Source organism: Parus major, chromosome 4, assembly GCF_001522545.3.
Source record: "Parus major isolate Abel chromosome 4, Parus_major1.1, whole genome shotgun sequence".
NCBI lineage: Eukaryota > Metazoa > Chordata > Aves > Passeriformes > Paridae > Parus > Parus major.
Genome location: NC_031771.1, coordinates 3,364,141 through 3,375,580, shown reverse-complemented (window position 1 = coordinate 3,375,580; position 11,440 = coordinate 3,364,141). Strand labels below are relative to the sequence as shown.

Sequence of the window (11,440 nt, the reverse complement as noted above, 5' to 3'; positions counted from 1 at the left end):
TTTTTCAGCAAAGTGGGAGAATAGCAGCCTAATTTAATGCAATCCCTGCAATGTCCCTTTTGAAGCTCAGACGGGATTCAGAGATGTTCAGACTGTTCCAGTTCTGAATGTCTTACTGAGTTTTGAAAAACTATTATTAAAATCTTCCTTTGATTTTAACTTTTTTTCCCCTTGCTTTTCTATAAAATTTGTCAAAACCCAAGGCAATATATTTGAAAGTGTTTTCAGAAAGAAAACTTGATTGCTGTTTTCTACTTAGTTCTGAAATCAAGCACACAGAAATACAGTGGGCAGTAATTCAGGCCCTGAAGCAGCATTTAGTTCTGTTCTGGAGGAAGGCAGAGAAGCAATTTTGTGCCACAAGTAAGCTTGGTCTCCTTTACAAACCAAAATATAGCATTCCCTTAATGGCAATAAGCAGTTTTCCAGCACGCCATTTGTACACTTGCACATTCTCACACACTGCAGTGTTAAAGAACACACTCCCTTTCAGTGTGAAAAAATAAAAAGTGCTGGAATCTCAAGTCCAATCATTTTTTCTCTGCTTTTCCACCAGCAACCCAAGACTTTCTTCATGTTGAATTAGCCACAAATGGGAAAAGTGGAGAGACCACCAGGATTGTGAATAGCACCATCATTGTGGATGGGCAGTGTGGGGCTCTTTGTGTATCCTGAAGGTATAAAAATATGTAAGAAAGGACAAAATACATACTGAATCTCACTGAAATGGATGATTAGTACATGAACATAAAAAAATAGTATATTATCACAATCTACTAATAAAGAAAATAAAAACATTGATGATTTTACTTATGCAGATGGCTCCCACATGTATCTTAGTTAATAACCAGGATCTATAATCTCTTATCCATTTTACATGTGTGTTTTTATATCAATGTGCAGAAAGGCATAGAGAGATTATGTAGGGACAGAAAAAAAATGTTTACACTTTATGTTTTTGCACTCCAGTTTTACATTTGACATTGATGACTGAATAGTTCATGGTAGGAGAGAAAAGTGAGAACATGGATAGGAGTTAAAAATGAAATGACAAACCAAAGGAAAGCCACGGTTGGGGATTTACAGTGTGTGGTTCAATAAGCCCATGTCACAAAGTGCCTGTTCTTTTTCTTCTTTACCTAACCCATGTAGGTGACCCTGGAAATCTCTCTCCTCTTGTTTTCTTATTTCTTTTCCCCCAGGGAGGACCTACAGCTGTAGGACAAGTACACAGGGCTGAAGAACAACAGTGTCAACAAGAAAGCAACGCAGGAACAGAAACCTGAATCAATACTCAGTCAGAGCTTTTAATTATGCAGCTCATTTTGTACCAATATAAGTAAATCCTTAATTGTGAAGCAACTTGTGCCTAGGGGAAAGGAGTGTAAGAGACTCTGGTATCCCCATAGGCAGCAGCTGATGGGAAGCACAATGCACTGCAGAGAGGTAAAGCCTTAACCAGTCTGGAATCCAGGAGCAGTGGAGGTACCCAAGGAGAAGAAAATATGGACCTCAGGAACAGAAATTATGTTAGAAACAGGTATAGATATATATAGAGAGAGATTTGAGCTGTTTTTATCAGATGAGAGATCCAATATAAAAAGAAGTCACTCTGGTAAAGAATGTAAGGTTGTCATCAGGCCACAGAAAATCTCCTCACAAATTCTTTATTTCCACAGTGGAGTTCAGGAACAGAGCAATGTAAGATCAAACCAGCTCACATGCTGCAACATTTTAAGTAGCCTACTTTTAAAATAGAAATCAGATCTGATCTTTGAAAGTAAAAAAAAGTATTGTGCAGAAAGTTACAAGAAATTCTGGATCAGATTATGTGGTCAGCAGCTCAAGTGGCTTAAAATGATCAAAACTCCAGTAAAAAATTTTTTCTCCCAAAAGACTGGTCAGATTGCTCTGGGTGTTTGTCTGTGCCAGAGTGGTCACAACGTGACCAACAAACAGCCAGCCCAAAAGAGCTGAAATGGAGGACCAGGACAGCCAGCTGTGGGGTGAAACATCACTGGCATGTCAGTCAGTGAAAGGTAACACCAAATTATAGACACTGTTCCAAAGAAAAAGATTCCTAGGGGCTCCTGGCTTTGAGCCCACCTGGGTGGGAGCTGTGTCTCTGTCGGGTGCACACGAGATGTCCACACAGGCTTGAAGGGATGAACATCTAGGAGTCAGGAAAAGCAGGGAGCGGTGGGAGAGGCAGCAGCCTGGCAGCTAATAATCAGCATGTTACTCTTCATCTCATAGATCTCCACCAAGTTCATTTATTCTCCTCTGAGAATGAATAACTAATGAGAAGCCTCCTCTTGCCAGTTTTTGTAGCACTACACAAAGTGGGTTGGATGTGGAGCTGCTATTAATAGCACTGAACGAGCTGCTAATTGGGCAGTTATGTAATGGCTTTGTTATGAAACCTAGTTTGGGTTTGACACCTTCTGTTTGCTAAAAACAACGGTAAAACCCCCAAACAAGTCCAGGGTTAGCAGTGCATGACATGAAATAAAGACTGAATAATTACCGACGTTTCAAAACTCAAATAGAATTAAAAAGGGAGGGAAAGATATCGATTTGCTTCTCTGAATTCCAGCAGAAGTGAGCTGGAAGCAAATCATTCCATCCATCTGCTGTTCAAAGGGATACTTTAAAGTAACTTTCTCTAATACCTGCCCTGCAAATACTGACAAAAATCCTCCAAGCGACCTGTTTCTGCAACTTGTGAAGTCTCTGAAACTATTTCTTTAATTTAAAAAAATAAATGTGCTTTGAGTGAGCACAGACAGAACATATTTTAAGGAGAAAGAAGGACCAGGAAATACCTGTGTGACACACTCTGGTACAAATCATGCGCTAGGATGAGGCACGAATCTCTGCTCCTGTGAATGACAGTAGATAACCTACACAGTTGGACATTTTTTAAAGTAACTTATTAAAAAAAAAAAAAAAAAAAAGAGAGAAACAGGTGGGGATGACATTTTGTTCTCTGCTATGCAGGAGGAGAGAAGATTGCAGTGCATTAGGAGGGAAGCTTTTATCCAAGGTGGCCCTTTGGAGTGACTCTGTTCCTAGTCACTCTGAAGGATGGACATCACTGATGCAATTTAGAGCCCTGGGAGCTGCTCCTCCTGGTGAAACCCAAACACAGCAGCACTCAGAGCCTGCAAGAAAGATCCCTACAGATATTTGTAGTTGTATGTGTGTCATAATATACATAGAAATGACAATTTCTCATCTGCACTGTGCCAGTGGTTGTCGTTTGATTAGGGTTATCTGTAATATTTGGTGCTGGGGGAGATCAAGGCTGTCAATCCAGAAGGAGCCCACAAACCATCCAAAGAACACTTCATCTGGCTGTTTACAAACAGAAATCCTCACCTTTGTGCAGAGGAGTATGTGGAATTTGCCTCCAATTGAGTCATCTCTTAGATTTGAGGAAACTGAGCACAGAAAGTTCACTCAACTCTGCTGAGTTTTTTTCCACTGCTTGCCTCTTTACATTGCCTAGGTGATGATAAACCTCCTGATTTATCCAGCATGGTAGATTAGGAAGGTTTTATTCCAATAAAAGAAAACTCTACTTTGTTCCTTCATTACCAAAGTGCCCCGAGGAGGCAGCCAGAGGGCTCACAGAGACTGGATGAACGATGTCCCAGCACCACAGTAATTGCAGCCAGCATGCCTAAAAAGCTGTGATAATTTAGGGTTCAGCAAGTGTTGAAAGGAATAAGACTGGAAACTGGGTGGCCCAGATGGCTCCCACATGTATCCCAGTTAATAATCAAGATCTAGAATCTCTTATCCATTTTACTTATGTGTATATATTTATATATCAGTGTGCAGAAATACATACAGACACTATTAGCTTCATTCAGATATTTTGGAATTACCATGTGGCAAATAATAGAAGACTCTTCTGCTAAAATAACATCAGCATGCTTTCCTACTCCTACACAAGAGCTGAAAGGAGTTTTCTCCTCAGTGCATGTTTTCACTGGTAGTACAGCTTGTTTGTGTTGTCACTGCTCTTCTGTAACCTCACTTGTGAGAGCAGGAGGAGGCACCCAGCAGCTCCTCGGAGTGCTAACACTGTTCCACATTTCTGTTGTGGTGGTGCTGAAGGGATCCCATAGAATACAAACTTGGTTACCCACCTCGCTGGAGGACAGAGTTCAAAATTAATCCACTGTCCTAAGATTGCTTAATTCTCAGTTATTCTGAATTTATACTGGTATAAATTGATGCCTTTGCAGTACTTGAAAAAACTGCTAAAGCACTTTAAACCCTGTCTAAATCTTAAACTGTTGTTTACAGTTTAAAACCCTTAAAACACTAGAAATTGTCCTTTTAAATGATATTTAAATATGGGAATAATATTTTTCTATGTCTGATGTAATTTTTTTCCTCTGTAAAAGTGTTTCTTGCACCCTTTGCATTGCCTGCAGTAATGGTACCTCTGCTACAACTCCCAGTGTATCCTGCTGATCCTTGTTTTTCCCCAAGATAATACAACCCAAGCCTTCTTGTTGGTGAGTGCATGTAACTCATGTGATTCTGCTGTCTACTAATGTCTGTTACCATTTCCTGCTGGATTGATACATATTTCATTTTGTGTGTCAGCCATACTTTAATTGATCCCTGGCAAATGGTTTTCTAATGGAGAAACCAAAAAGTTACTTCTCTACAGGGATATTATCCAGGAAATACCATATTTTTGTTTCCTCTGGATTCTACCAGGTGTTTTTCCTTTTTAATAAATGGAAAGACCTCCCTGTAATTCAGAATTAAAAAAAAATAAATCTAAAAATCAGGATAGAACAAAAATAGGAAAAAAAATAGAAAAAACTAGAAATCAGGGGGAGCAAGAGCTAGGACAAGAAGAAACAGCTTCAAGTTGCACCAGAGGAGGTTTAGGTTGAATATCAGGAAAGATTTCTTCATGGAAAAGGATGTCCATCCCTGGCAAGTGTTGGAGTCACTATCCCTGTAGAAATTTAAAGGATGAGTAGGTGTGGTGATTAGGCACATGGTTTGGAAGTTGTGCATATCCTTATTCTTATGTCTGTTTTATTCTTGCCATGAGCACTCCCTGCTGTCTGGGTCACGAATCCAACTGCTGCATTTCTCCTCTACTTTGGTTTGAAACCTCCACACTCTCACAATTGTGTTTTTCTCAAAACTCAGCTTCTTCCCAGTCAACAGTGTCTCATATGCACTGGTTTCTTTAAGATCTTCCCCTTTTCTGGCCAAATCTTTTGTCTTCACTCTGTCCAAACTTTCACCATGAAAACATTTCTCTTTTCTCACCCCCCGAGCATGATCCCCTACTTCTAAAATCTCAACACTTAGTTCCCCCATAAAATTCCAGCCTGCCTCTTTATCACTTCTGGTTAACTCTGTTACTGCTCCCTCCTCTTGGAAAGCCTTTTCATCTCCAGTGCTGGGAATGCCTGTGGATGGGAAGCAGGGGGTGTTGTTACTCATTTCCTCCTTCAGCTTCCTTCATTGAAAGGATGCTCCAAATCTAAAATGTGTGGTGGCTGAAATTACTTGGAGTCACCTCCCCCATTTTTTTTTAGGAAGTGCCTGGAAATGTTTACAAAACATTCACCAAAAGCATTCAGAATGAAGACTGGGCACAGTTTCAGTGCTGGCATGCGAACGCAGGCTCCTGTGTTTCCTGCTTCCTTTGCAGCCCTGGCAGCCTCAATGGAGTGTGTCAGCCAAGATCATACTTAGTTCTTCACCTTGATGATATCAAGGTTGTCAATGCCAGCTTCTCCACATGCATATCTTTCTCTTGGGTTTATGTGGCAAGGTAATATTAAAATCAGTCCTAGCAGGCCAGAGAAATGCACATATTTCCCAGAGTCTATCAGCACTGAACCAAAAGTAACACACCCCTGGGAACTGTGGAATGAGAACCATTTATCTTTTCTGAGTCAGTCAATCACACAGGGTTCAAGACTGGTGCTCAAATTTCCAGAAATCGTAGAATCATGGAATCACACAATGGTTTGGGTTGGAAGGGATCTGAAAGCTCATCTCATTCCAAACTCCTGCCATGGGCAGGGACACCTTCCACAGCCCAGGTTGCTCCAAGCCCCAGGAAACATTTAATTCACAGCTTGAAATAACTTTTTTTAGTGATGTTTATATTTCAAATCCATGTCATGAAAGCCAGTGGCAAAAGGTCTTATTCATGGAGTGTTACTGACTCTTAATTGCTTGTAAGAAGAACTGTGTAAATAATGGAATATTTTGTTTGCTAAGAACTCATTAAAAATTACTCAGCTCAAAATAACCAGGACAAGTGCATTAGAAAGAAGTCACTCTCATCAAAAGCATTATTTTAAAGGCGTATTCTTAATTAAGAATACTTCAAATTTAAAAAAAAGGGAGAAGAAGAATTTATTCTTTAAAATCCTGAGGTGAAACTCAAATCGTGTCAGAGCATTCCTTATTTCTTTCCAGTGCAAACAAATGAAAACATCTGTTTTGCTCGGCCTGTATTTTTGTCCTTGCCCCACACAGAAAGATTAAAAAATAAGGCATTAATTTTTCATTTCTTTCTCCCTGTGCTCCTTCCAGAGGCAGGAGTTAAGTGGCCAGCAATGCCTCCCAGCCTGTCAGGAGTGATGCTTTTTTAGGCCAGAGAGAACCTTTGGTCTCCTGCATAGCAAGAGCGTGACAGAATCACTGAGCTATCAAATCAGTTATTCTGCCAACATCTTTCTGGTTCACTGAGGAGTAAATTAATCCCACCTAAGAGTGCTCCAGCAGCAGAGGCAGAGAGAGAACACACACTGCCCTGCCCAGGCAGCAAGGTGCCTGCCAGGAGTGTGTAAGTCATGGATAAATAATTCCTTCTCTTTGGGGAACCTTCAAGGATCTGCTTCTCCGAGTGCCAATACACACGCAGTGGGACAGCAGCAGCGAGAGGGCTTCTCCTGGGGGAGGAAACAAACCCTGGGGCAGGTGCAGCAGCTCCACCCTGGATCTCCACAGACCACCACAGTCCAGGCATGGCTGGGAGCAGCACCAGCTTCTGGAGTCAGCTCTGGTGCGAAGCTGGTGGGGAGGGAGCTGCTCAGCAGAAGGTGTTGGGACAGGCTTTAGGCCCCCCTCATCACTTGGAAAGGAGGGAGTGAGTCTCAGACACGATGTCACCAGTCCTTTTGCCCCTAAGAAGCTTTACTTTTCAAGGTCCAGCAGCTCCAGTGAGAAAATAAGAGAGGTACAAGACGTGGTGCAGCAGAGAATTCCACACTGACCTGAAATCTATGCCTCTAGTTCCAGCTGTTAAAATGAACTGAGACCCATGTGTTTGCTGTGTGATTTCTCCCAGTTTATCCTCTTTTTTTATCCTGTTCTTACATCTTTCCTGGTTTCCACATATATTTTTGATCTTTTCATTGTTTTACTGCAGTGATGTAACTCTGGCTCCTCCAGTGCTGTCCATGAGTTTCCCCAAGGCAGTAAGTGCTTTGCCCCAGGAATATGTGCAGCCCTGGGAAGGACCAAGATTTCTGTTAAAGACCATCTGCTTGTAGAGTGAGTATTTATCTAAACCCCAAATTACTCAGGTTTTCTGCAGCCCTCAGAATGAGCAGTACACACAAATGACCTCTTGGAAACTCTCTTGACTCCTGCAAAAACATAAGAAAATTAAAAATCTGTATTTGCAAGGTCAGAAATAAAAGAAAAACCTTACTTTGGCTGTCTAAAAGTGAAGCCATACAATGCAAAGACCTCGCTGAAGAGCAAACTCTTAAAATAAATACGATTTCCTTTGCCACAATAAATGTTCCAGAATAAAGTTAAATATATAATTCATTCCACTTAGCTGTAATATTTTGTTAAACTTCAGGAATTTTAAGTGAAGGACTTCAGTTTCTTACAGGTTTGAACTGCTCTCTTGAAAGCTTTTTGGAGAAGAAAAAATGTGCCCTGGGGTGGCTTTTAAGCATCTTTTTTTGTTCATTGTTGAGATCTGAGGTTCTTCAACAACAGATAAATTGTTTCTGTGGCCTTAATGGAAATCTGAAGCTTTACCCAGCATTTAGAATTTCACCTCATGGACCAGATCCTTGGCTGCCATCCTGCCTGCTTTGGTCTGCTCAGGAGGAATTTGGGGAATGTACGAAATGTTTAAACGGCAGCTACAAATTAAGGTTTTCTTTCAGCTCAAGAGGCAGCTACAATTAAGACATGATTGTTGTAAGGAGAAAAAACCCTCTCAGCTGAAGTGTTTCCAAGCTGCTCATCACTGCCCTAGTGTTTCTCTTAGGGAAATTCATCTACTCCTGTTATATCGATCTCGTAAACAAATACTTTCTTCCCTTACCTCCTGTGATAAAATCCATGCTTCATACTTCTCTGGAAACTCCTTGGCCTCTTCTTGTCTTTTTTCACATTGGGAAATATGAAACAAAAAACAAACAAAAAACCAAACCAAACCAAACAAAAATATTAAAAAAAATTCAGTTTGGATTACTCATTCTTGTAATGATTTTTAAAAAAAAAACACCAAAAAAATCAACAAGCAAGTAAATTGAATTTAATATTTTCTTCTGAATATTTTTTTAATTAAGTAATAGCTGTATGGCACAGCAGTAGCAGATATTTGGGGTGAATGCTTGTTCTCAGAGTACACCATAAGGGAAAAAGTGATGTAGTGCCCGGGGAATGTTTCATTTTCTCATGTCTTTGTACATCAGGATAAGGAACCTGGAACTCGCCTTCAATCCAATCATCAGCCCTCCCTGGGGGTTCAGCACTGCTGATTGTGTTATTTATGCAGGTATTGCACAAAAGGATGCACAACTTCCATGTTACTTTTTTGTTTGAGGGGATTGGGAAATAGGCTGCTGTTCTGAGTGCTTGTAATGTGCATTCCCTGCACGGATGTGGGAATAGATCCGTTCTCGCTGGTCTAAATTGAAACATCCTCCGGTCTGTGTGTGCTGGCACTGCTGCACAGAGTGTTTCCCTGGAGAGGAACCGGTGGAGTAAATGCTTTGTACTTGCTCACGAGTTCCAAAGTCCCTTTGCTGCCACCTTTATGCCATGAGTTCAGTGTGTTTGTGGAGGAAAGCTACCTTCGTGTGCAGGCTCTGGAGTTCCTGTCATCCATTCACGCTCCTTTTGGGAAGGGTTGACAGGGTTTAACTCTTCATACGAGACCACAGCTCCGGATTCTGATTCTGGGAACTGCAGAGGTTTAATGTGAAGCCCTTTGTGGGTGTGTTTTGTGCGTCTGTGTTCTCACTTACCCAAATGAGGATGGAGACGCTCCAGGTTGCCTTTTGTAGTGGAGCTGCTGCTTAAAGCTCTGTGCAGGTGTGGATTTAAATCTTTGCCTGGCTCACCAGCACTTAATTGATCAGAAAGGAACAAAAGCAATTCAGGTTTATGGAAAAGGATCGAATGCCCTTGGGGTGGCCTGGTGCCCCCATTCCGTGTTCAAGTGGTCACGGCTCCAAGGCTGCCTGAGCTCAAGGAGCATTTGGACAATCTCAGGTACAGGGTGAGATTTTGGGGAGTCCTGTGCAGGGCCAGGAACTGGACTTTGATAATCCCTGTGGATCCTTTCCAGCTCAGGATGTTCTGCGGAAGAGACCCAGACAGCTGTTCGCTGTGACATTTCACACGAGTGCCCCCAGCCCTTCCCGGCTCTCGGCGTTATTCCACGTCCTGGCGGTGCCCTCCCGCGGGATGAAGGCGGGGTTGGGATGGCGGGGCGGCTCCGCCTGGCGGGGCTGGATGTGCGCGGTCCGTGCCGCGGGTCCCTTCCCGGGCGGGCGCAGCTGCCCCGCGGCCGCCGTGACGGTCGCGACCCGGCGCACGCGCGGTGTGCGCGTGTGTGCCCCCCCCCACTCCCCCCGCACGGGGCCGGGGCCGCCGTGACGTCACGAGGTGCCCGGTGTGTGTGTGGGGAGGGGGTGTTCCCCTCCCCGCGCGCGGCCGGAGCTGCTGTGACGTCACGAAGAGCTCGCTGTGTGTCCGTGTGTCCCTATGTCCGTGTGCGTCCCTTTTCCCGCTCCCCTCCCCTCACGCGGCTGGGGCCCCTGACGACGTCACGGCCCCTTGCCCGCGAGCGCACCCGCACGCGCTTCCCGCCGCGCGCTGCCACCGCGCGCGCCCTCCCTCGCGCTAGGGCGAGGCGTGACGTCACAGGCGGCCACTGAGGGAGCGGCGCGCGGGGTGGGGGCGCGCAGGTGCATCCGCTTCCCTCAGGGCGCCTCCCGCCGCCGTCCCGGGGCAGCGCCCGGGGGAAGGTCGGTGTTCGCTCCCGGCCGGACGGAGCGCAGGTTCTCCCCGTACTCCGACCGCCGCCGTGAGTCTGCTACGGGTGTCACGCCGTCCCCGACGGCAGGGAGTCGCGGGCCGGGGTCGCTAGGGGGAGGCACGGCACCGGCGGACGGGCTTGTGGCGCTGAGGTGGGGGAACAGCGGGAGGGGAAGGGAGCGCCGCGCCCCCCGCCCCGGTTTTGCTTTCCCTTTTGCCGCTAGCTTTCCCTGGCGGGCGTGAAGGGGCGAGGAGGATACGTATTTATTTATTTATTTATTTATTTGCTTACTTATTTATTTAAATATTTGTTTGTTTGCTTCCCTAAAGGGTGAGGGGAGGGGAGAGGGAAGACCGGAGGAGGGCGCGGAGGCAACGCCGTCACCAGAGGAGGCGGTGGCGGGGAAGAAGAGGAGGAGAAGAAGCCGGCGCGGAGCCTCGCCTCACCTCGCCTCGCCTCACAGCCCCTCCGCCGTCCCCGCCTCGCCGTCCACGGCCGCCGGAGTCACCGGCGGCCGCCCGTCCTCATGATGGCCTCGACCACCTGCACACGCTTCACCGACGAGTACCAGCTCTTCGAAGAGCTCGGAAAGTAAGGACGCGGTCTGAAGGGTTTGGTGCGTGTGCCCTGGGGGGAGCCGCGCCCGGGGCCGCCCTCACCGCTGCCGGGAGTCCCGCGGGGGTGCCCGGGCTCCAGCCATATAGTCCCGGGGCGGCGAGGGGCTCTGGGCGGGTGGCGGGGAGGTGCTCTCAACCCCCCGTGCCGCTATTTATTACAATTTATTATTTATTGCTATTTTTAGCTCTTAGGTTGTGGCGGGGTGAGGGTCTCGGGCCGTGAGGGGTGTCGGAGCGCGGCGGGCGCCCCCCAGCGGCGGGGCGGGAGGCGCAGCCCTGAGCGCCATGTTGGGTGTCGCCCCCCCCGGTGTCGGTGTCACCGCCGAGGGGGACACGGCCACCGCCGCCCTGTGTCCCCCGCGGTGTGCCGGTATGGACACAGAGTAAAACCCGCCCGCCCTCCGCCCCAGCTAGCGGGATTGGTCACAAGGCTTCTACCCCGCAGAGTTCACTGTTCAGCTGAATAAAATCAATGCTGACCGTCCCTGTCAGAAAAGCCTTTTTCTTTTTTTTTTTTTTNTTTTTTTTT

At 45.7% G+C, this 11,440-nt stretch overlaps 1 protein-coding gene across 32 annotated transcripts in view; it reads left to right on the top strand.

Moving 5' to 3' along the window:
* The first annotated feature begins 10,190 nt into the window (after positions 1-10,190).
* CAMK2D (calcium/calmodulin dependent protein kinase II delta) overlaps positions 10,191-11,440 on the top strand; it is a 118,714-nt gene continuing 117,464 nt past the window's right edge. For 5 of the 32 annotated variants that reach the window (XR_004496975.1, XM_019006258.2, XM_019006257.2 and 2 more), the window contains exons 1-2: positions 10,197-10,342; positions 10,624-10,885. Coding sequence is in view for 31 of the 32 variants with exons in the window: in XM_019006258.2 (XP_018861803.1) it covers positions 10,821-10,885 (65 nt within the window). In the remaining variant the exon portion in view is untranslated. Of the gene's footprint in view, positions 10,343-10,623; positions 10,886-11,440 lie in introns of all 32 variants that reach the window. The other 27 variants (XM_033513692.1, XM_033513705.1, XM_019006261.2 and 24 more) reach the window with 14 other exon arrangements.